This window comes from Oncorhynchus masou, chromosome 15 (genome assembly GCF_036934945.1).
Source record: "Oncorhynchus masou masou isolate Uvic2021 chromosome 15, UVic_Omas_1.1, whole genome shotgun sequence".
NCBI classification, from domain to species: domain Eukaryota; kingdom Metazoa; phylum Chordata; class Actinopteri; order Salmoniformes; family Salmonidae; genus Oncorhynchus; species Oncorhynchus masou.
Genome location: NC_088226.1, coordinates 41,942,248 through 41,969,387, shown reverse-complemented (window position 1 = coordinate 41,969,387; position 27,140 = coordinate 41,942,248). Strand labels below are relative to the sequence as shown.

Genomic DNA, 27,140 nt, shown 5'->3' with positions numbered 1-27,140 from the left:
GATATCCCTACCGGCCAAACCCTCCCTAACCCGGACGACGCTAGGCCAATTGTGCGTTGCCCCATGGACCTCCCGGTCGCGGCCGGCTGTGACAGAGCCTGGGCGCGAACCCAGAGTCTCTGGTGGCACAGCTAGCACTGCGATGGCTAATTGATTTTAACAAACAATTGGTCCCCCCCAAAAATGCGTCCCTCCGTTGAATTTCCAAATCCCGATGTGGCCCTCGAGCCAAAAAGTTTGCCCACCCCTGCCCTAGACCCACTTCCATTTGTTTACCGCCCCAATAGGTCCACAGACGATGCAATCGCCATCACACTGCCCACTGCTCTATCCCATCTGGACAAGAGGAATACCTATGTAAGAATGCTGTTCATTGTCTAGAGCTCAACATTCAACACCATAGTACCCTCCAAGCTCATCATTAAGCTTGAGGCCCTCAGTCTCAACCCTGCCCTGTGCAATTGGGTCCTGGACTTCCTGACGGGCCGCACCCAGGTGGTGAAGATAGGAAATAACACCTCCATTTCGCTGATTCCCCACAAGGGTGCGTGCTCAACACATCACTGGGGGCAAACTACCTGCCCTCCAGTACACCTACAGCACCCGATGTCACAGGATGGCCAAAAAGATCAAAGGACAACAACCACCCGAGCCACTGCCTGTTCACCCCGCTACCATCCAGAAGGCGAGGTCAGTACGGGTGCATCAAAGCTGGCACCGAGAGACTGACAACAGCTTCTATATCAAGGCCGTCAGACTGTTAAACAGCCATCACTAACACAGAAAAGCTGCTGCCTACATACAGGCTTGAAATCATTGGCCACTTTAATAAATGGACCACTAGTCACTTTAATAATGCCATTTTAATAACGTTTACATATCTTGCATAACTCATCTCATATGTATATACTGTATTTTATACCATCTATTGTATCTTGCCTATGCCACACCATGATTGCACAACCACATATTTATATGTATATATTCTTATTCAATTCCTTTACTTAGATTTGTATGTATTAGGTAGTTGTTGTTGAATTGTTAGATTACATGTTAGATATTGCTGCACTGTCGGAACTAGAAGCAAAAGCATTTCGCTACATTCTAAATAACATCTGCTAACCATGTGTATGTGACAAATAACATTTGATGTCTACATTGATGCTAATTAGCATTTTAGAATCTGAAAGGGAAGAGAAAGGGGGATACCTAGTCAGTTGTACAACTGAATGCCTTCAACTGAAAAGTGTCTTCCACATTTAACCCAACCTCTCTGAATCAGAGAGGTGCGGGGGCTGCCATAAACGACATCCGTGTGTTCGGCTCCCAGGGAACAGCGGGTTAACTGCCTTGCTCAGGGGCAGAATGACAGATTTTTACCTTTCCAGCTTGGGTATTTGATCCAGCAACATTCCAGTTACTGCTGCCTCAGGTAGCCTAGTGTAAATACAGCCGAATATATTGATAAATGTCACCTTGTTCGAGAGAGATTCATATGGTTATCACGAAACGCAGCCCTTATTTTGAAGTGTTTCTGAAATCCCCTATGGGAAAAATGAGTCATGTCAAAACAATTGGAACCATTTCTGTTTGACCACAAGGATTCATGGGTATTATGACACCTCCACTGTGGAGCTCTGTTAGATGGGACTTGGTGAAAATCGCCAAATTAAAATAAATGTTCTATCACATTGATCATATTATTTTTGGGATGCTCAACTGATTCTGAGTTCAGAAATATAAAGTTAATGTGAAAACTATTTCTAGATGAGTACATGCACATTTTCCAAACTCTCTCACTTGTTTAAATCATTTGCGCTACTTGCACTTTGAACTCCACAAGTCCAAAGTAGGGGGAGGTTCTAAGGGTTATACTAGATGGTGAGAGACAGAATTGCCAATTAAAACCAGCGGTTGTTTCATCCACTCCTGCCATAGACTCCCAGTCAAGTCCAGTTCTGAGGCATGTGAAACCAGACGGTTTGACAAAGAGGCAGCGGTAGTGCTCATATGTGTACTGATTCTCCACCCTTTTCCAAATTGTGTATTTAACCACTCTCCGTACTGGATTTACAATGACGAAAACTTGTTTCCAACCAATGCTTTCAAATACATGCCCGGGAGTGTTCTAGTGCACACTTTGGGAGAAAGGCAGGAAAGTCTGGATATACAGTACCTATATTTTCACCTCATTAGGAGTCCTTGGTGTGCGATATTTTCTTCCACAACAAGGTCTTCAGGTTGTTCAGTATAAGCGAGTGTTCCATCTCCATTTGCTCCGCCGAGCCCTTCAACGCTATACAAGCATACAGCTGTTTCTCCAGCTCATCCTGTATGTCAGACGGCGCCCCACGCAGGAGATATTCCTTCAGCGAGCTGCACGCCTTGGCCAGGTTGGGCCGTGTCACCTCTGGCGTACACCGGTGCTTGGTGAGGTCACAGGAAGTGCGACAGTCGGTCCCGTACAGACAGTCCTCGTCCACGTTGCACCGCCGCTCCCTCATGGCTTCCTGGAAAGTGGCCTCGGGGACGATGTGACGAGCGTCCATCACCTTCAGGTCGTGGCGGTCGTTGTAGCCAAAGTCGGCTGCACTCACGTCACACATGAGGAAGGAGCCAAAGGTGCCGTGGAAGACGTCCTCTACAAGCTCCAAGAGGCCAATGGAGATCTTGGCCTTGCGTGGCCAGGAGGGCGTGAACCACTGGTCCATGCTGCGTCGTAACCCTGCGGGTATCCACAGCTCCACTACCCATGGCAGGCTGATGCCGTACAGGGGAGCGTAGGGCACCTTCTCCATCACATACAGGTACAGAGAAAGAAGGGTAGAGAGGGAGCGAGAGAGACGGGGGTAAAGAAGGAGGGTGAGGAGAAAAAAGAGGGCGAGAGCTGTGATGACTTTCATCACATAAATAAGCTCATGATTGGAATCCATTTGTTAGTGTTCATTTTTGTGTTGTGCGAGAACATTTTTATCCCAAAAACGTTATTAGAATCCATAAATGGGTGTTCCTATTGGATTACCTTCTCCATCACGTACAGGTCCCCACAGAAGCCCAGGAGCCTGGGGGCATGCTCCCTGTCCTGCAGGACCACCGCTAGAAGGAACTCATTGAGCTGGAGCAGGGCCCACATGGAACGGGCCTCGGGTAGGGAGATGAGGCCGTCTTTGTTGTAGTCGGCCACGAAAAGAACCAGGCTCACCAGGTCTTGAAGGTTGGCCTGTTCACCCACCTTGGTCTGGAGAGGAAGAGGAATAAGGGTAAGAGATACCTTCATAACAGAACTGCATTAATGAACACACTAGATAACTTAAGTCATAACACACGTACAAAGGTTGCAATAAGTTACATGAATGTGAATACTGTGACTTAACGAAAGTATCAACTTGCGGCTATGAAGCCCTGATTATGCAGGCAGTATGTACGAATTATGAATGTGTTATGAAGTCCCTATGTTACTAGCCTTCAAATAAGTGTTGCCAACATGAAACCATTTATAAAGTGGAAAAGCAGGAAGGCTAATGAATCACACTGGGATGAGATGACAGTGCTCTGACCTTGAGGTGGCTGAGGACTATCGCTTTGAACTTCTCCACAGAGGTTCCCTTGGTGGGCTTGTTGAAGGGCGAAGCCTCCTTCCTGTGCTCCATCTCAGCTCCCGGGTCATAACGAGGAACCTCCTCCATCTGGCACTTAACCACCCCCTCCAGGTCCCCCCAGCCACCAGAATACACCTGAGAGACACGCACACAGAGCCACAACACGCTGGTGTTTGTCATCAGACACAGAGTCACTCTGGGTGGATAGCAAGGAAGATGCAGAACTTCTCATGGAGCACCGTGTTAGTGCTGGTTTTCTTTAAATTATAGTAATGGGAGATTACACGCACCTGCATGCTAAAATAAGCTTGATTGCAATGAAAATCCCACAAGCATAAATCAGTGATTTAGCTGATCTTACTTTGATGGCAGACAGCTGCAACTCTCATTGTCTAGATTCTTTATTCCCGCCCCCAATTAAATAACAACCTATCAGGAGCATCTGAAACCTTAAGGCTGATGAATATAAAATACTTATAAGAATATAGGACTTGTAGGCCTATACTTCATTCAAACCTATCATCTTAAATTGCAAAATAGTATATGTGTGCCATTTTAAATAACTTTATCAGACTACATTTTAATTTGATAAAAGTTATAGATTTTATAATCCATCACGACTGACTTGATTTAGTTACACAAATATGGACAGTGCAGGGATATTTCCGGCGCATGGTCTTGATAAGAAACAATTATATTTTTGAAAGACAAATCGTAATGAATGGATTACATATATTGGAAACATAAAATGTGTAGGATTGTCACAGTAAGGGCTTCCCGAGTGGCGCAGCAGTCTAAAGCACTGCTGTGGCAAGATAAACAAGGAAATCCTTTATTTCAATTGTAATTAATGATTGTCAAATTGTTTAAAAAATGTCCCACAATTCAATCATGATTTACTTCCATATATCCAATTTGTAGCCTACAGTTAAGGAATATTTGCTTTTCCCCTCAAACAGAAATGGCCATATTTTATTAAGTAAAAACATTAATAGATTTCATAAATTGGAAATGAAAGATGGATCCTGCACCATAATTTTTCCATCCATAAAATGTGTAGGGGAGGCTATATTGCCATAGTAGATTTGCCATGGTAAACAAGGAAATACTTTTTCAGTTGTACGGAATGATTATCAAATAGATAAATCAACTTTAGGATTAAATTGTTACGATGATAATACCCACCAGAGGGTGAAATCATCTTGAAAATGTTTTGGTTGCATTCAGGACTAAACACATAGCTAAATAGAGGACTGATTTTTGTATCTGTGGCATTTGTCACACCCTGATCTGTTTCACCTGTCTTTGTGCTTGTCTCCACCCCCTTCCAGGTGTCGCCCATCTTCCCCAGGGTATTTAGAGTTGTGTTCTCCGCTTGTCTGTTGCCAGTGTGTCTTGTCAAGCCTACCAGCGGTTTCCCCAATTCTCCTGTTTTTCTCTAGTTCCAGTTTTGACCATCCTGCCTGCCCTGACCCTGATCCTGCCTTCCGTTCTGTACCTTGTGACACCGCCTTGGATTACTGAACTCTGCCTAGCCTAAGCCTGCTTAACGTTCTGTATCTTTTGGACTCTGTTCTGGATTACTGACCTGTGCCTGCCCTTGACCTGTTGTTTGCCTGCACCCCTGTTATTGTAATGAACTTTTGTTACCTCGAAACTGTCTGCCTCTGGGTCTTCTCCTGAGCCGTGGTACCATTTTAGCGTCTGTGACAGCATGGGCACTACCAGAGGCATTCTTCATTTTGAAGTAGTCCATTTTTCTCCTAAACGATTGGCTCATCCCTCCTGTTGTACCAGGTGGACATAACTCCAACACTATCACCAGGGGGGGGATCAGCCAATGAAGTTGGAAATCCCACCCAGTTGACTACATTAAAATGGTGGATGCCCTTAATGGCGCTGCCCATGCTAATACGACCTTTAGGCCACTAGAGGCCTCTATCATTCTCTATGGGACTAAAAGATAACCCCCGACATCCGCGTTGTGGAGTGGTAAATCGGTGGCCAATGATGTTTGCAATTGAGATCAGCTGTGTGGGTGATTTTTAACCTCTACGGGATCGGTGTCTCTATACCGGGATGGTTGTTGCTAACGTGCACTAATGTGAATAGAATGATGTTGTTCCAGCCAACTTTCCAGGACACAGACATGTATTATATGGCCAGAAAGCTTAAATTTGTGTTAATATAACTGAAGGGTCCAAGTAGCTATTACAGTGAAAAATACAATGCTATTGTTTGAGAGTGCACAACAACAAACTTTTATCACGGCAACTGGTTTGATACATTCACCTCTGAAGGTAAATAATCTACTCACATTCAGTAATCTTGCTCTGATTTGTCATCCTGAGGGTCCCAGAGATAAAATGTAGCATAGTTTCGTTAGATTTTTATAATCAAATGAAGGAACCTGGTTCTACAGTTTGAACCACTGCTGTGTCTGGCCCCACTCCCACGGCCATCTAGATGTATGAAGGTTACTGTCTTTTCTGTAGGGAAGCTAATTATCCATAATTTATGACATTCCTGGGAGTGTGTAAACTCACAACAATTATATGGTAATAAAAAATTTATGTTCTCTATAGTTATGTACTTGAAAATGTATCAATTGACCAATTTGGCACATTTGGGCAGACATCATACAAAAGTTTGTGCAGTAACGCAATGCTTCATTGGATCAGTGTGAAATGTTGCACATACACTGCTGCAATCTTGTGGCCAAACTCTAAATTGCACCCAAACTCTAATGTGATTTAATGGCTTTTCTCTTGTATTTCAAAGAGGATTTTAAAAAATGAAGTAGTGTTAAACACTAGGGGTGAATCTTAAAGGTAATTTATTGATTCCTCGTGTCCTCTCTCCTCACCACCTCCCCAATGTCAGAAAGAAGTGAGGAGATGCATGTGGATTGGAGAAGATCCTTGGATTCTCTCCTTCCCTCTCATTTGGGAAAGGAGGCGAGGAGAGAGGACGTGATGAATCACAGAATGACGTTTGAGATTTACCATAGAACTAATATCAGCTAGTGCCGGAACAGACAAAGGATCAGAGGCAGATCTGACCTGGTTGTTAGGCTTGGATGAGAGACACTTCCCCAAGTACAGCGTGTCTTTCTCACACAGGCTGGTGCAGGCCGAGCCGTCGATCAATCCTTTCCTGTACTTGTCACACTGAAATACATAGATATGGTGTGGGTTAGAATACTGTAACTAACTAATAGACACACAGAAAGTGTTTGTTTTGTATAGTAACTCGCAGGATGGTTTCAACACAATATAGAAGCTGACAATGGAATATTGTATTTGAAGGATGAGTCTTTTTTTAACCAGTAGGTGGCTCTATCAATTTACGAATTTCATATAAGGAAATAGAGAACTTACTATGGCATTCTTGCATGCTTGTCCACGGCACAGCTCTGAGTAGGATGAGTACTCCACATACACCACCCAGCTACCCACAAACACTGCCAACCACGAGAAGAACATATACTTCATGTGCAGGTAAGAGAATCGGGCCTGGGGGAAGGGGGGAAGAGAAAGGAGAGAAAAGGGGGAGAGAGAGCTGTGATGACCTTCATCACATAATAATAAGATCATGATCTGAATACATTCCTATTTGAAGTTCGGGTGGTTATCTTATGATAATACAACTGAACATGACCCAGATACAGTAAGACTGAAGACACACGTTAACAGCATCTAGATCAGGGGTGTTCACACTTTTGGGCTCGGTGGGACAAAATATAATCTGAGTGATGGCCTTCGTACTGAACAAATAGAGATTATTTATTTAGAAATATAAAAGGTAAACAATAGGCGCTGTTGAAACAATAGTTTTTTTTCAAAGTAATCATAAAATTACACTTCAAACATTAATAAAATCATAGCCATATATATATATATATAAAACTTGACACCGAGCAACACATTCTGATTACCTGTATTAAAATATGTATAACATTTGACCATTCTAGTATAGAACCTGCAACCAATCTTCTATGTTCACAAGGCTAATAAGGACTGTTAAGGACTGTTTAATGGTCACCAGTACCCTGCCATGAACCATAGCCAGTGTTACCAGACGGCTACCACCCGGTACTCTACCCTGCACCCTAGAGAATGTTGCCCTATGTACAGTTGAAGTCGGAAGTTTACATACACTTAGGTTGGAGTCATTACAACTCGTTATTCAACCACTCCACAAATTTCTTGTTAACAAACTACAGTTTTGGCAAGTCATTTAGGACATCTACTTTCTGCATGACACAAGTCATTTTGCCAACAATTGTTCACAGACAAATGATTTCATTTATAATTCACTGTATCACAATTCCAGTGGGTCAGAAGTTTACATACACTAAGTTGACTGTGCCTTTAAACAGATTGGAAAATTCCAGAAAATTATGTCATGGCTTTAGAAGCTTCTGATAGGCTAATTGACATCATTTGAGTCAACTGGAGGTGTACCTGTGGATGTATTTCAAGGCCTACCTTCAAACTCAGGGCCTCTTTGCTTGACATCATGGGAAAATCAGAAGAAATCAGCCAAGACCTCAGAAAAAAAATGTAGACCTCCACAAGGCTAGATCATCCTTGGGAGCAATTTCCAAATGCCTGAAGATACCATGTTTATCTGTACAAACAATAGCACGCAATTATAAACACCATGGGACCACGCAGTTGTCATACCACTCAGGAAGGAGACGCATTCTGTCTCCTAGAGATGAACATACTTTGGTGAGAAAAGTGCAAATCAATCCCAGAACAACAGCAAAGAACCTTGTGAAGATGCTGGAGGAAACAGGTACAAAAGTATCTATATCCACATTAAAATGAGTCCTATATCGACATAACCTGAAAGGCCACTCAGCAAGGAAGAAGCCATAGTTCCAAAACCGCCATAAAAATGCCAGACTACGGTTTGCAACTGCACATGGGGACAAAGATCGTACACTTTGGAGAAATGTCCTCTGGTCTGGTGAAACAAAAATAGAACTGTTTGGCCATAATGACCATCGTTATGTTTGGAGGAAAAAGGGGGAGGCTTGCAAGTCAAAGAACACCATCCCAACCGTGAAGCATGGGGATGGCAGAATCATGTTGTGGGGGTGCTTTGCTGCAGGAGGGACAGGTGCACTTCACAAAATAGCATCATGAGGCATGCGGATATATTGAAGCAACATCTCAAGACATCAGTCAGGAAGTTAAAGCTTGGCCGCAAATGGGTCTTCCAAATGGACAATGATCACAAGCATACTTCCAAAGTTGTGGCAATATGGCGGAGGGAAGGTGTGTTTTTTGAGAGAGAGGGAAGGAGATGGACCAAACTCATTAACCTGCATACTTTGGGGGTCTTATAGTTGCTGGTGTTTTCAGATCCAATGGGGAATCCACAGAATCCCTGTGGGATGCAGAAACTGGAAGATAACTTTTCAGTGCAACAATGTATCTGGAGAACTTCCACATTATTTACCAGGATTATCCGCTTCTATAACCGAGACACCAGACAAACTCGGCAGCAGAAAGACAAGCTAGCTGCAATCAGGTTGGTGTACCACCTTCCCCTGTATTACAACCCTGGGCCCAATGTTACTGTTGATGAGCAGCTTATGCCATTTAGGGGCCTCTGCCCCTTCAGGCAGCATATACCGTCTAAACCCGCAAAATATAGAATCAAGATCTGGACTGCCTGTGATGCTGTTTCACAATATGTGTGGATCTTGCAAGTGTATACGGGGAAGCCAGATGGAGGAGCCCCTGAGAAGAACCAAGGGATGCGGGTTGTCCGGGACGTGACACAGGGACTCCGTGGCCACAACATCACATGCGATAACTTTTTAAATTCGCACAAGCTGGGACAGGAGCTCCTCAAGAGGAAGCTGATGATGGTAGGAACAGTACAAAAAAAACAAGCCAAAGCTCCCAACTCAGCTGTTGAATACACGGAACAGGACTATCAATAAATCTAAGTTTGTGTTCACGGCCGACACATCTCTAGTACCAGACAAAAATGTGGTACTCATGAGTATGCTGCATAGGGATGGAAGAATCTGTGGCCAGGAACATCAAAACCAGAAATCACAATGGATTACAATGCCACAAAAAGAGCGATGGACAATTTAGACAAGATAGTGACTGGCTACAGCTGCAAAATAAGAACCCTACGCTGGCCACTTGTGATACTCTTCAACATCTTGGACATCTCGGCATACAACGCGTTTGTCATCTGGATGGCGTTGAACCCAGATTAAAACAGAAGAAAGCTTCAGAGGAGACGACTCTTTCTTGAGGAGCTGGGCAAGGCATTTATACGGAGACTTGATTACACACAGGTGGATTGTATTTATCATCATTAGTCATTTAGGTCAACATTGGATCATTCAGAGATCCTCACTGAACTTCTGGAGAGAGTTTGCTGCACTGAAAGTAAAGGGGCTGACTAATTTTGCACGCCCAATTTTTCAGTTTTTGATTTGTTAAAAAAGTTTGAAATATCCAATAAATGTCGTTCCACTTCATGATTGTGTCCCACTTGTTGTTGACTCTTCACAAAAAAATACAGTTTTATATCTTTATGTTTGAAGCCTGAAATGTGGCAAAAGGTCGCAAAGTTCAAGGGGGCCGAATACTTTCGCAAGGCACTGTATATATATATATATATATATATATATACATTTTTATCGCTGTATTATTTTAAAAACCCAATAATGTTGTGGGTCCATCAGACCCGCGAACATTGGGTGAATAACAAAAACACCACACAAGGTTTAATCCATTCTAAGACTGCATGATGCGACTCTAATGATGATTTGAAAAAAGTTCCATGAAAGGCATGAGCTCTGCTTTCTTTTTATGCAGGCTGCACACTTCATCAGTCTCTCATTCTCAATTTGACAAAAATGCCTCGAATTTCTAGGAGGCATCCCCCTTGTGTGGCCATAATGCCCCCTAAAAAAATCCAGTGGTGGAAAAAGTACTGTCAGACTTAACTGTCGTATTTAAGTCAAAGTAAAAAATACCTTAATAGAAAATGACTCAAGTAAAAGTCACCCAGTAAAATTATACTTGAGTCAAAGTCAAAGTATTTGGTTAAAAATATACTTAAGTATAAATCATTTCAAATTCCTTATATTAAGCAAACCAGATGGCACCATTTTCTTGTTTTTTTTTATTTACGGAAAGCCAGGGGCACACTCCAACATTCAGACATCATTTACAAATGAAGCATTTGTGTATAGTGAGTCCGCCAGATCAGAGGCAGAAGAGATGACCGTGATGTTCGGTTGATAAGTGCGTGAATTGGACTGTTTTTCTGTCCTGCTAAGCATAATGTGTACTTAACGAGTACTTTTGGGTATCAAGTAAAATGTATGGAGTAAAATGTAGTAAAGTAAAAATAGTAAAGTAAAGTACAGATACCCCAAAGACTACTTAAGTATTATTACTTAAGTATTTTACACCACTGAAAAAAATGTGGAAATTCAACACCAGGGACACCTAAAGCCAATCTTAAAATGATTCCCTATTTATTATCAGCAAGCTGGAGAGGTTACAACAAACTCTGCACACCGTACAGGTCCATCAGAAACTCTACTGGTGTGGTCTCTACAGTTGTCTTCTATACAGCTATACACAGACAAGTTATATTTGCATGATTTAACATAATTAATTCATCACTACCAGTAGCTCGCACATGTGACTGACCAATACCTCACAAGGCCTTCTCTCTCTCCAAGTTGAGACCTTGAAACTGAGGTACCTCGGTTGTTCCCATAGCAATATTCTGGGCTTACTGCCAAGTTGAGGATCAGTGATTGTTAGGATTCCTCCATACACAATCAGTCAGTCACCTGTATGAACCTATCTAATTAGTTATTAGAAAGTAGCATTGATTTGATACATAAACATAAAAATAGCATTGATTTGATACATAAACATACAATTTCCCTCACAGTGCCCTTGGGCTGAATATAATAATTATAATTATCTTCACCCTGCTGCCAATCGCCTTGCTCTAAAGCACCTCTCACTCACATGGCTCTCTCAGATATCTCAATTCTTATTAGCTAATGCCGGTCACGTCGTTGGGTCCTTCTCACAGGCAACTCAGCTCCAAAGTAGGCTACACACGAAGACAGAAACATTGGCTTCTTATCGAATTCCGTGGCTCATATTGAAGATGTTGGAACTGTCCACATTTACTTTTTGTCAGCCAACAAGATGAGTATGCCTAATAAACAGCAAAAACACTAGCTTTTGTCAATATACTGTCCCCCATAGTACAAAACTGGACCTATTCTGTGCAAGAAATAAATATTCCCCCAAAAAACACCAAAGAGACCGATGCAACAAAACAGAACGTTCAGCTTAAAATGTTGATAAACTATTAGGCTATTTCTCTACATTATGAGCACAGCAATGAGCACACGGCAGTAGGCTATAAGTGTGAATGTCCCAAAATGCAATCAGTTTGGTGTTTTCCATCTTTCTCCAAAGTGACCACAAATGTGATTATGCATGTAATGCTTTATTATAAAGGACTAGGCTACATGAGGTGTGTGACTATACTAAAAAATAAATTATAATAATACAAGCGCTGTTTCTTGCCTTACTGCACGTGCAGGAAATCATTCACAAGTGATAGTCATTCATTAATACTAATATTGCCACCCATCAGACTATTCTTAATTTAATCTTAACTTTTACACATACTAAATAATACATGTGTGAAATGAGTTTTGATTTAGAATGGACCATTATCATTCACCTGTCTCGGAACAGGGGCAGCTGGGGAAAAAAGACATGTCATCTATGCACTGAAATGGAATGGAAGATGCTTTTCCCATGGTTCATTTTCATGCCAGCCAGATAGGCTATACTTCTGTTGTAAAGCAAAGCAGTGTGCTTAATAGTGGGAAAGTTGAGGAATAAATATGGTAGGCCTAGCTGATGGGATCTTCCTCTATTTAATAGACGCCATCACGCAATTGCATAGCCTATAGAAATGTTGCGCAACATGAGCTCATAAAGTGTTTAATTTGATTTTCGTTCACATTTGCATTGATGTCAGGGTGATTAGAGGGACAATAGAGTGCTGAGGACCAGGCAGTTAGCAAGTTTGGTAGGCTATGAATGACCATCAGCAGCATCAGAACTTGCTTAATGTCCCTGGCATCTCATGACTGGTGACCACTGGTGTAGCGGTAATATGGCCATGTAACAGCCCTGGCTCTGGCATATGATCTCTCTCCTGCCATCTTGACATTCTTATAATCCAAATTTGTACAGACTGATCAACACAATGTCATGTTACATTTCTGAAGTCATCATCCACAAGTAAAACGTAGTCAGGTGGCAAAACAGGGTGCACCAGGGAAAAATCACAACTTGCTGTGTGCCAGCCTGGTCTCATACACTAGGCGTAACATAGTAAATGTAAATCCGAGACACTGAAATTAGTATCCTGTTACGTTTGGTATGGTCACATAAGACAGAAGGTTACTCAAGGCTGGTTGGTCGGGGTGGAAGGATGGGCATTTTAGCTAATTACCAACTTTGCAACAACTTACTACTTTTTTGCTCCTTTGCAACTACTTAGCATGCTAGCTAATCCTTCCCCTTCACCTAACCTTAACCCCGAACCTAGCTAACGTTAGTCACCTAACTAACAGCCTTGGCCACCTAGCTAACGTTAGCCACAACAAATTGGAATGTGTAACATATCATGCATATTGGAAATTCACAACATATTGTACGAATTTAAATTTGTAACATCATATGAATTGTAATTTGTAACATATGCAAAATGGATCATGGACATCCACAAATCGATACATATCATACGAAACATATCACAATGGTATGTCTCAGCAGCATGCAGTCAAAAGAAAATGTAATGCTTGCTTACATGGTTTACTACGTGATAAAATTAGTCTGTTTTCAACAAAGAGGTTTTAGACTATTGTATTTTAACCAAGCAAGATAAATAAACGTGCAATCACTACTGAGTGAATGAACAAAATCCTTTTGGAACACTTCCAGACATGTAAATGGTCTGTCAAAATCAATTTTGTAATGCAGCGGTTCACAAACAGTGGGATGCGCCTCCTCTAGCCCCTATATATATATATATATATTTTTAAGGAACTCAGTCCGTCTTCCAACTTACTTTTGACAGTTGTAATAGTAGAATCCACAATGTGCAATTTCAAAATTTGGATAGGGCATCATCAGTTCTCTTGTCATGTCAGTCACTGCATACCTGAGAGAACTATTTATAACTTGTCTGAAATATCCTTGCCCATGTAAGCTAACGTTTTTTAGACCATAGACGTTATGTTTGAGTCACTCAATTATCACATGAATACCCATTAGACAAAGCAAAATGTATAGAATTGCAAGAAAAGGAGCGTTAAAACCTCCATCTGATATTTCTAATTTCTTAGTTCCTTTTTTGGATTCGCATGTATTGTTAGGTATTACTGCATTGTTGGAGCTAGGAACACAGGCATTTTGCTGCATTTGCGATAACATCTGCAAAATATGTGAAGGCGGCCAATAAAATTTAATTTTTTATAACTTGATATGTGCCTTGTCACGGCTGGCTGAAGGACTGGACCAAGGTGCAGCATGGTAAGCATACATTTTCTCTTTATTAAAAATGACGCAGACAAAACCAAACCGTGAAGCTTTGAGCTATGTGCCCTGAACAAAGTCAAAGTTAACTTCCCACAAAACAGGTGGGGGAAAAGGGTACCTAAGTATGGTTCTCAGAGACAACGATAGACAGCTGTCCCTGATTGAGAACCATATCAGGCCAAAACATAGAAATACAAAACATAGAAAACAGGACATAGAATGCCCACCCTAGTCACACCCTGGCCTAACCAAAATAGAGAATAGAGAATAAAAAGCCTCTATGGCCAGGGCGTTTTATTTATTTAACCAGGTAGGCAAGTTGAGAACAAGTTCTCATTTACAATTGAGACCTGGCCATGATATAGCAAAGCAGTTCGACACATACAACGACAGAGTTACACATGGAGTCAAACAAACGTACAGTCAATAATACAGTATAAACAAGTCTATATACGATGTGAGCAAATGAGGTGAGATGGGAGGTGAAGGCAAAAAAAGGCCATGGTGGCAAAGTAAATACAATATAGCAAGTAAAACACTGGAATGGTAGATTTGCAATGGAAGAATGTGGAAAGTAGAAATAAAAATGGGGTGCAAAGGAGCAAAATAAATAAATAAAATTAAATACAGTAGGGAAAGAGGTAGTTGTTTGGGCTAAATTATAGGTGGGCTATGTACAGGTGCTATGTACAGTCATCTTGTAGATGACTTGGAGCCAGTGGGTTTGGCGACGAGTATTAAGCGAGAGCCAGCCAACGAGAGCGTACAGGTCGCAATGGTGGGTAGTATATGGGGCTTTGGTGACAAAACGGATTGCACTGTGATAGACTGCATCCAATTTGTTGAGTAGGGTATTGGAGGCTATTTTGTAAATGACGTCAAAGTCGAGGATTGGTAGGATGGTCAGTTTTACAAGGGTATGTTTGGCAGCATGAGTGAAGGATGCTTTGTGGCGAAATAGGAAGCCAATTCTAGATTTAACTTTGGATTGGAGATGTTTGATATGGGTCTGGAAGGAGAGTTTCCAGTCTAACTAGACACCTAAGTATTTGTCCACGTATTCTAAGTCAGAGCCGTCCAGAGTAGTGATGTTGGACAGGCAGGGAGGTGCAGGTAGCAATCGGTTGAAGAGCATGCATTTAGTTTTACTTGTATTTAAGAGCAATTGGAGGCCACAGAATGAGAGTTGTATGGCATTGAAGCTTGCCTGGAGGGTTGTTAACACAGTGTCCAAAGAAGGGCCAGAAGTATACAGAATGGTGTCTCTGTTTAGAGGTGGATCAGACTCACCAGCAGCAAGAGCGACCTCATTGATGTATACAGAGAAGAGAGTCGGTCCAAGAATTGAACCCTGTGGCACCCCCATAGAGACTGCCAGAGGTCCGGACAGCAGACCCTCCGATTTGACACACTGAACTATCAGAGAAGTAGTTGGTGAACCAGGCGAGGCAATCATTTGAGAAACCAAGGCTGTCGAGTCTGCCGACGAGGATGTGGTGATTGACAGAGTCGAAAGCCTTGGCCAGATCAATGAATACAGCTGCACAGTAATGTTTCTTATCGATGGCTGTTACGGATCCCTTTCTGGCCCGACAGTCTAGGGGGGATGGTAATGAGACCCGTAACATAACTCATGCAAATTATAATAGTGACAAAGTAAAAGTGTGAACGAAATAACCAGGACAACTGAAATCTACCGTCACTCAAGGTTTATTTGAAAACACACAGTAATGGGGAGAGCAGGAAAAGGAGCTGAGCTGGACCCAAGGAAAGAAACAATAAGTATAAAAAAAAAAAATCTAAGCTAGACGAGCCTACTTTAACAACAGCTAACTAACTAACCAAAAATAGTGGGTTGTCCACCCAGTTCTAACTAGTGTATTTAACAAAGTCTACCTACGGGTAGTGTATGCCCATGGGCGATTTGTCTTGGTTTCCCCTTTTCCCACCAGCAAACAAACACCACAACCAAAACAATACTCACAGGTGATGACAAAGTGCTATGGAGGTGCTCAAACAAAAGAAAGAAAGCAAGATTAATACACAACAATAGCATGACCTACAGACATGGCATTCACAGAGAGATTGAGCTGAAGAGCAAACAACTGACAGGGTTTTTAAAACCAAGGGAAAGGAACTGTGATAGGGTAGGAAAACAGGAGGAGGTGTGTCTTCTGATTGATGATTGATTGGTGACTGATTGGGGAGTGAAGATTTTCACCTGTGAGGGGAGAAGGAGAGAAAAGAACACAGGATACACACACACACACAGGATACACACACAGGATACTGGTATCCGTAACAATGGCGGTTAAGATATCGTTTAGGACCTTGAGCGTGGCTGATGTGCACCCATGACCAGCTCTGAAACCAGATTGCATAGCAGAGAAGGTATGGTGAGATTCGAAATGGTCGGTAATCTGTTTGTTGACTTGGCTTTCGAAGACCTTAGAAAGGCATGGTAGGATAGATATAGGTCTGTAGCAGTTTGGGTCAAGAGTGTTCCCCCCCCTTTGAAGAGGGGGATGACCGCAGCTGCTTTCCAATCTTTGGAAATCTCAGACGACACGAAAGAGAGGTTGAACAGGCTAGTAATAGGGGTGGCAACAATTTCGGCAGATCATTTTAGAAAGAAAGGGTCCAGATTGTCTAGCCCGGCTGATTTGTAGGGGTCCAGATTTTGCAGCTCTTTCAGAACATCAGCTGAACGGATTTGGGAGAAGGAGAAATGGGGAAGGCTTGGGCGAGTTGCTGTGGGGGGTGTAGTGCTGTTGACCGGGGTAGGAGTAGCCAGGTGGAAAGCATGGCCAGCCGTAGAAAAATGCTTATTGAAATTCTCAATTATGGTGGATTTATCAGTGGTGACAGTGTTTCCTATCTTCAGTGTTCTTGAGGCGTGACACGCTTCAATAGCGTTGTGCAGTTTAAATGCAAAATTCCTGCAGTTCCACACATTTTGCCATGGCTTATGTATGCCATGTTCATATGATATCTGATATACAATTAACTTTAGCTCAGAAAACTTGGGGGCCCAAATAAAACCACCCGCGGGCCAAATTCGGCCCATGGAATGCCAGTTGGGGAACCGTGTACTATGCAGTCTCTCAACAGTAGGTTGAGACCCACTTCTTAAAAACTAAAAATATATTGGGGGGGGGGGGCAAACGAAACATCGTCGCGGGCCTGGGAATATTGAGCCCCAGTTTCGTCAGCCCTGATCTAGATCATATTTGAACATGCACAGACGAGTAAATATTATAGGGGCCGAAAATATGGGATATGTAGGCTAAGTATTGCCCCACCTTTATGTTGCAATAAAGATAAATCATATTACCAAGGAAGTACGAATGTGAAGTTGAGAAATATGGCACAAATCTTTACAGAAGACATGACTAGAAATAGTCTTTTGTGAATACTTAAGATCAGCAGCATTTTGGAATGTTGAAAGCAAGAGAATCACTGAGCCCTACAGGGATTTCCAGTCACTTTAATAAGCAGGCTGGTCTAGTACCAGTAGTCTAGTTATCCAATGAATGAATGGATATAAATAGCTCCATCACTGGGAGGGGGAGGGGGGGCATCAAGAAATATGCAAGTTTAAGCAAGATTAAGTATGATAACAATTATGCAAAATAGATGAGGTGAGAGACAGATAACACACACGTCGTTTGGTCAGGCTGTGAAGCGTGAGATTCATAGAAAAAGAAAATGATTCAAAACAACACTTCCTAAATTTGAGTCAGTTTGCTAAATGCATTTGGAGAAATAAATACAGAATTTTGATCTTCCTAGAAAATACAACCTTTCGACATGTTCCTCAGGAACTAACAGCAAACAGACATCCTAGACCTGTTTACTGTATTATTCATATCCAGAAGAGCTGGGTGTTCTTGTAAAAAGTATCAAATGTATGTGAAAGGAGTGATAACTCCTCTTATTGAGGGAGAGCAAGATGGAGAGAGGGGAGAAACAGAGTGTGTTTGGGGACAGGGAGTCAATACAGCCCTGTTTACTGACAAAGGCTGTATCCCATACAATAGCAGTGCGTGGATAAAATCCCTGGGGAAGCGCAGACAGTTTGTTTTTGTGATAATTGCGTTGTATGCGTTATAACCTGTTAGTTCATATGCCTTGCGACATTGTTATATAGGCCTAAGGCCGAGACAATAAGAAGATTCAACCACACCTTTGTTTCATCACAAAACCAGAGAGCAACATCTGTCCGGTGAACTACACAAAGCATATTGCATGTAACAAACAGTTACATGACCTACAGCATGGTCAAGCAAGTTAATGTTTCTGACATTTTCGGACTACCAAACAACTAATGATTTAAAACCACAGAGTTACCGCAAGTCGCAAAGAAAACAGGAGCTGCTTCCACTATTCCAGCACCATTTCAACTTCAACATTTTAACATCATCAAATCACCAATGCTAAAAGATACCAAGAACAATTTAGTCCAATCAAAGTAAGCTAAATATGATCTGGCTGTCCATGGTTCTGATTTTAGTGTGTTTGTGCGTGTGTGTTTGTGCAAGTAGAAAAACATGTTCACCCACAGTAATTGTAGAGAAACGCCAATGCCATCCTCCTCTCTTTCATGTTGATGAAACACTCTACCACTCTGTCATACAGTACACACTTACATTTTTTGTTGTTCTAGGCTACTGGCGAAAATGCTTGCTCGCTAGCCTAACTTCCTTTTATGGACAGCTTTAGTAAGGATCGGACCCTTTTTTTTCAATTTTTGCCTAAAATGACATACCCAAATCTAACTGCCTGTAGCTCAAGACACAGCAGGGGTTCAAACTGTAAAACCCAGTTCCTACTGAATACAAAAATTTATTTGATCAAACAAAACTATGCTACATTTGATCTCTGGGACCCTTAGGATGACAAATCAGTGCAAGATTACTGAATGTAAGTACATTATTTACCTTCAGAGATGAATGTATCAAACCAGCTGGAGTGATAAGTTGTTGTTGCACTCTCCTCAAACAATAGCATTGTATTTTTTCACAGTGCAGTTAGACTAACAATAATTTAAGCTTTCTGCCCATATAAGACACGTCAGTGTCCTGAAAAGTTGGCTGTTACTTACAACGTCATTCTAGTCACATAAGCGCAAGTTAGCAACAACCATGCAGGTATAGAAACACAGAGGTTAATCATTAGCCTTCTATATTTAGCTACATATTGAACTTCCATCCACTCAGGCCAGGGGAACAATGTATGAATTTATGGTTGGATAAAATCGTTGGCCATTACGGAGAATTATGTAGCCTAAAACCACAAGTCCAAATGCCTATCTCCATCCCATGGCTAATTTAGGAAAGGGACAGTTTTAGCTAGCTAGCTAGCCACCGGAAGAAAACAACTCAATGAGACACACAACAAGTTTCTGTCAATGACGTATGCTCTCGATGCGATGTGATCGGGAGGAAGTCAAATCCAAACTGGCTTCCCTTGACACTTTTTTTTAAAGTACACCAGGACCATTCACAGTTGAGCTCAACACTGTTTGGCTTCCCCTGTATTCAATGCTACAGGCAGCAACAATGTCATACTCTTTTGTACCTACACATACAGAGAGAAATGGGCGCTGTTTTGTTCACTTGGATGCTTTCTCCACTGAGATACATTCAACTTTTTGCGAATTGAAGGGAAATTATGAAACACAGAGAGACAAAATCTGAATTATTTGTAAAAAAATATCTTGGTAAAATTTGTTGGGGAAGCCTGGCATCCCTTGGCTTCCATGAACACAGGCCAAAATGGCACCCTATTCCCTATATAGTGCACATATTTTGATCAGAGCCCAGTGCACTACTTTTGACCAGGACCCATAGGGCTATATAGGGAATAGGTGCACTATATAGGGAATAGGTTGTCATTTGGGATGTAGCCAGTGAAAGACCAGGGAGGAAGGAGACTCAGCGGACTTCTTCCATGTTCCCAGTCTCTGTTGGTCTTGCATCTCTGTTTGTTTTAGTCAAGCTACCATCTGTGAGCACAGACCAGGTGACTCATTCTTCCCAGATGACTTTACCATTGTGACAGAGAGAACAATAAATCACTGGACAGAGGTAAAGAGGGCCATAGAATGAGGGGATAGAGATTAACTATGTATTCTGTATGAGCCAGCATTGAATCAATTATATCATTTAATTTGACCCCATATCTACGGAACAATCTTCTGTCTTTTGCACATCCTCAGAGTGTTCTACCCATAGAATTTGGAATTGGAATACTTAGTAATCAACAACCCAAATGGCTCTCCGTGGTAACACATGGTTAGGTACAGAGAGACAGTTACAGTACTGTACAATCTACACTGAGTGTAAAAAACATTAGGAACACCTTCCAAATATTTAGTTGAACCCCCCTTTGTCCTCAAATCGTTAGGGCATGGACTCTACAAGGTGTTGAAAGCGTTCCACAGGGATGCTGGCCCATGTTGACTCCAATGCTTTCCACAGTTGTGTTAAGTTGGCTGGATTTCTTTTGGGTGGTAGACCATTCTTGATACACACAGGAAACTGTTGAGCGTGGAAAAACCCAGTAGCGTTGCATTTCTTGACACTCAAACCTGGAACCTACTACCATACCCCATTCAAAGTCACTTAAATCTTTGGTCTTACCCATTCACCCTCTGAATGGCACACACACACACAATCAATGTCTAAATTACAAGCATTTTGCTACACTCACCAAAACATCTGCTAACCATGTGTATGTGACCAATACATTTTGATTTAAATGGAATTTACTTCAAGCTTAAAAATCCTTCTGTAACCGGTCTATTCCCCGTAATCTACACCAATTGAAGTGGATTTAACATGTAACATCAATAAGGGGATCATAGCTTTCACCTGGAATCACCTGGTCAGTCTATGTCTTGGAAAGAGCAGGTGTTCCTAATGTTTGTACACTCAGTGTGTATCTTTCTGACACACTCTAAATTGTTATTGCCTTTTTTTAACACTTCCTTCCTGATTAATAATGAATATACATGGTCTCTATAAATGGTCTCAGTAGATTGATAATGGCATTATTGAAGCAACACCTCAAGACATCAGTCAGGAAGTTAAATCTTGGTCACAATTGGGTCTTCCAAATGGACAATGACCCCAAGCATACTTCCAAAGTTGTGGCAAAATGGCTTAAGGACAACAAAGTCAAATTATTGGAGTGGGCATCACAAAGCCCTGACCTCAATCCTATATAGGATTTGGGGGCAGAACTGAAAAAGCGTGTGCGAGCAATGAGGCCTACAAACCTGACTCAGTTACACCAGCTCTGGCAGGAGGAAAGGGCCAAAATTTACGCAACTTATTGAGGGAGGCTTGTGGAAGGCCACCCGAAACATTTGACCCAAGTTACAATTTAAAGGCAATCCTACCAAATACTAATTGAGTGTATGTAAATTTCTGACCCACTGGGAATGTGATGAAAAAAATAAAAGCTGAAATAATTCTCTCTACCATTATTCTGATATTTCACATTCTTAAAATAAAGTAGTGATCCTAACTGAACTAAGACAATTCATTTTTACTAGGATTAAATTTCAGGAATTGTGAAAAACTGAGTTTAATTGTATTTGACTAAGGTGTATGTAAACTTCCGACTTCAACTGTATGTGGTTGGCCTTTAAAACTCACTGTTTTGAGGGCTATCATTTCAACTCTGTGATGATGCATTTCTCTCTCTTATACAGGATCCCGTAGGCTGCTAGTGGGGAAAGAGCAAGTGTGCATCCCAAATGGCTCTCCATTCCCTTGTATCGTGCATTAACTGTCCCTGGTCAAAAGAAATACACTTTATAGGGAGTAGGGTGCCTTTTGGAACGCTGTTTGTCCTCTAAATACTGACTTTCATGCATTACATTGGGCCTTGGGGTTTATCAAATCAAATGTTATTGGTCACATACACATATTTAGCAGATGTTATTGCGGGTGTAATAAGCTAAATGCTTGTGTTCCTAGCTCCAACGGTGCAGTAATATCTAACAAATCACAACAATACACACAAATCTAAAAGTAAAATAATGGAATAAAGGAATATATAAATATTAGGACGAGCAATGTCGGAGTGGCATTGACTAAAATACAGTAGAATAGAACACAGTATATACAGTACCAGTCAAAGGTTTGGACACACCTACTGATTCAAGGGTTTTTCTTTCATTTTACAATTTTCTACATTGTAGAATAATAGTGAAGACATCAAAACTGTGAAATAACGCATATGGAATCATGTAGTAACCAATAAAGTGTTAAATCAAAAAATATTCTAGATTTTATATTCTTTAAAGTAGCCACTCTTTGCCTTGATGACAGCTTTGCACACTCTTGGCATTCTCTCAACCAGCTGGCATGCATTTCAATTAACAGGTGTGCCATGTTAAAAGTTAATTTGTGGAATTTCTTTACTTCTTAATGCATTTGAGCCAATCAGTTGTGTTGTGACAAGGTAGGGGTGGTATACAGAAGATAGTCCTATTTGTTAAAACCCTTGAAGGTCAGTCAATATGGAAAATGTGCAGTCACAAAAACCATCAAGCGCTATGAAGAAACTGGCTCTCATGAGGAACCACAGGAAAGGAAGGCCCAGAGTTACCTCTGCTCCAGAGGATAAGTTCATTAGAGTTACCAGCCTCTGAAATTGCAGCCCAAAAAAATGTTTCACGGAGTTCAAGTAACAGACACATCTCAACATCAACTGTTCAGAGGAGACTGTGTAAATCAGGCCTTCATGGTCAATTGAGGCAAAGAAATCACTATTAAAAGACAGCAATAAGATGAAGAGACTTGCTTGGGCCAAGAAACACGACCAATGGATATTAGATTGGTGGAAATCTTCCTTTAGTCTGATTCTAAATTTGAGATTTTTGTTCCAACCACCGTGTCTTTGTGAGACGCAGAGTAGGTGAACGAATGATCTCCGCATGTGTGGTTCCCACCGTGAAGCATGGGGGAGGAAGTGTGATGTGTGGGGGTGCTTTGCTGGTGACACTGTCAGTGATTTACTTCGAATTCAAGGCACACTTAACCAGCATGTCTACCACAGCATTCTGCAGCGATACACCATCCCATCTGGTTTGGGCTTATTGGGACTATCATTTGTTTTTCAACATGACAATGACCCATTACACCTCTTGGATGTGTTAAGGCTATTTGACCAAGAAGGAGAGTGATGGAGTGTGGCATCAGATGACCTGGCCTCCACAATCACCCGACCTCAACCCAATTGAGATGGTTTGGGACGAGTTGGACCATAGAGTGAAGAAAAAGCACCCAAAAAGTGCTCAGCATATGTGGGAACTCCTTAAAGACTGTTGGAAAAGCATTTCAGGTGAAGCTGGTTGAGAGAATGCCAAGAGTGGGCTAAGCTGTCATCAAGGCAAAGGGTGGCTACTTTGAAGAATCTAAAATATATTTTAATTTGTTTAACACTTAAAAAAATAAAGAAAAACCCTTGACTTGTACTGGATGGACTCTCTCTCGTCAAAGCACTGCACTATATAGGGGATACGGTTCCATTTGGGAATCACACAGTCTCGGTGTGCACGGTGCAGGCTCTGGGAGATGTAACACTCTCTCTGCCGGTGCTGTGTGAAGGAGCTATGCACTGCCTGGGTGATCTGACTCATCCCAGTCAGAGTCAGACAGCAGGCAATAAGAAAGACCCCATCACCCCCTCCTGGATGCGGACACACCCCCATCCCCAAACTGACTCAACACTGCGACAGCTTTTGGGCCAGTTGTTCACTTTTCACTTACATACTGCGTAGTTGGTTCAACAGGCCACGAACATGGAATATGTACGTTACAGTCTTCTCACATACAGTACATGCATGCTATAATACACATACTAGCTCTCTCTTCATCTCTCACGCAGGCACACAGGCACACAAACACTCACAAGCATGCATGCACAGAATAGCAAAATAGTCGTCATAACAGCAAAATGTTGCATCTTAAGTAATATTGATTTCTTTAGGCTCCCACCAAGTCCACCTGGAAAAGCTTAGACACCAGACATTGTATTGGTTCGTGAACAAATGCTGATAGAGTCATGCACTGCAGAGAATGGAAATAAGAGCAGATTGAGAAATGGGAGCACGCAGGTGTTCCCCTGAGGAGAGAGAGCAGTGGAATGATTAGACATGACAGACAGCTCTTCCTTAAACCTCCCCCACATCTCTTTGAGTTCAACTGCAATTGAAGAACTGACTAATATGTTGGTAACCCAAATTCTTCCAAAAACAGGCAATTTAGCATTTAGAACCATTTTCTCTGTCTTGTGTACGTGTGTTTTAGTTAGTACTGTTAAACTGTGCCAACATCAAATGTCATGATCATAACCCTCTCTAATGTTTGTTGTCTTGTGCCTTCGTCTATGTCCTATTTATATACCCATCCATATAACCATTAAACTTTCATACTGACACAGTTCCTCAATCATATTCATGTAGGCTCGGGCCACAAGGGTATATCAGACCTGGTTCCCTCTTACTCCATAGGGATAAAACTGGTGGGTGGGCAATGGGCATCTGTTGTTTTAATTCCTAATAGCCGTACAAAAATAGAGCAGTGCCTGATCACACGTTCACACTGTGCCAGATAGGTGACAAATCACAGGAGACACGCAGCCAGGGCTACGTGTTGGGTGATATCCACTTCGCCATTTGGAACGCAGCCTATACGTCATTCCCAGAGTCTAACTCTGAGCGTCAAGGACTCAAGGAGCATTGGATATCAGATCTGGATGACTGAGCACAGTAAACTGGAGCCAGCATGGCAGGATTACCCCTGTCTCCTGGCAGACAGACAGGCTCCATGGAGCAGTTTTCGGAATACTTGGATGGACCACTGAGCTATCCGCATCCTGACAAGCATGGCCTTCCACAGTGTGTAGCCTATGTGGAGGTGAAAGGTACAGCAGGATGACGGTGATAATTTCAGCGGCGTGCAGTGCAATGTCTGATACTATTATGAGGAGTAAGTCAGACAACAGACTCAACCATAGGCAATCATTTGAATGCTAAGGATTTGTTGAATGATTTGTAATCACTCGTGGCCATTTACATTGGTTCCGGGTTGCCGAGATTAAATTATTTGTGACGTTCTTGGAAATTTTGTAGGCTACTGGGGAGCGCATTTATTAAACGGTGAGGTGCATAGATAAACATAATTACAAGGAATCGATATATCCTAGTAAGAATACAACATGCCTGCTTGGGGTTTTATATACGTTTGTATGAAAATCGCTTTTCATATGGAGTTACCAACCGGCGAGTGAAGCTGTTCCAGTCAATTTATGCCCTCATTAGGAAGAAGCAAAATGGCCTAGAAAACGGTCCGTGAGACTGAGGTGGCAGACGCACACACGCAAGCACGCACGCACACACACACAGAGAGCAAAACAAATGCAGCTCACAGTGGGACTCCTTCAGCAGACAGATAAGATGATAAAGCCAGGGTTTCAGGCTATGGAATAAAATACCAGGGTGCTATTTAACAGAAATACATTAATCACTGGGGGGAAATAACTACAAACATTAACCATATCTAAATAAACAACATAAGGCTTGGGCTATGTAATTTGCAGAAAACACCATCTGCCTTGTAAAGGTTGGATCTCCTGCATGGTCTCGAGTAACTTGTGAGAAAAATGTGCCTAACGTGGGGGTGGGGGGTGGGTAAGGGAAATCCAAGATTCTTGGTTTGCTTGTACAGTTAAGATCATCTACTGAATTTGTCTAGAATTGTAAAAATGTGCAAACCATTGACCAGTTATTATAGGCCTGTAGTACAGCAAGTTGACCGAATACTCATATTGAATGTGTCCCAAATGGCACCCTATTCCCTATAATGCAATACTTTTGACCAGAGCCCTATGGGCCCTGGTCAAAGTATAGTGCTCTGGTCAAAGTAGTGCACTATAAAGGGAATGGGGTTGAGTATAACATAAAGACAGTATTTTTGATTGGAGGTAAATATGAGCGAGAGCAGCACCAGGAGCGCATACTCGGACAATGCAAATAACAGGGCTTACAACCTAAGATAGCAAAACATATTTTTAGCTAGAAGAACCAACGATTGAATGCATTCACGGGAGGAAAAAAAAACCTTGTTTCCTGTCCTGTGTGAACACTGGATGATCAGCCCTGTTGCTACAGCAACGGTGAGTAGCCTACTGAATTTGACCAATGACTGCTGCTCTTGGGCACCACAAAGCATTAAGTGCCATATTGCAAATATGATCAATGATGATGATGATACTTAATTAAAAGGAAACATTTGTATCAGATGCAACAACCACACGGGAATTAATGATGGCAATGACAATAATATAAAGCTACAAAGTATAGTCTACCAAAATTTAAATATTGCAAATGAATGTATATTCAATGTTGTCCAAAAGATAAATATAATGTTGAAAGTGCCATACTGTATCATGAATAAATCAACCTTCCAATAGTGAATAGGTGATGGTCCAACCTCGAGAAAGTATAGGAAAGATTTTCCATTGGCTTACCTGTATGTAGATAGGCTTCCTCAGCCTGACCCATGAAAACAGACCTCTTGCCATGGCAAATAATGAACATCTCACACCACTAACCTGCCGGAGATAAAAGCAAATCCCATAAGAAGCGAACAAATATATACATATTATCGTATATTCTGCACAATTATTCTGCCTTCTGGTGTAGCAATAATTAACCACAGTGCTTAACAAATAACAGTCCGTTTTACCAAATCATGTATCATCCCCCGTCAAATAAACTAGGTCTTGGGAAGTGCGCCTCTGATGCTGCAAAACAGCATCCACGTGAACGCTATCAGCGCGCTGCAGTTGTCTTGGTACACGGTTAGACAGAGTGGGAGGGGATTGT

The 27,140-nt window shown here is 41.8% G+C and overlaps 1 protein-coding gene across 1 annotated transcript; it reads right to left on the bottom strand.

Moving 5' to 3' along the window:
* Positions 1 to 287: 287 nt before the first annotated feature.
* Positions 288 to 27,140, bottom strand: LOC135555102 (divergent protein kinase domain 1A-like). Its single transcript, XM_064987461.1, has 7 exons — positions 27,001 to 27,140; positions 26,783 to 26,866; positions 6,980 to 7,114; positions 6,662 to 6,769; positions 3,558 to 3,734; positions 3,023 to 3,238; positions 288 to 2,789 (listed from the first exon to the last, which is right to left on the bottom strand). Exons 1-7 carry the CDS (start codon positions 27,013 to 27,015, stop codon positions 2,193 to 2,195), a joined length of 1,332 nt encoding a protein of 443 aa, XP_064843533.1. The 5' UTR covers positions 27,016 to 27,140; the 3' UTR covers positions 288 to 2,192.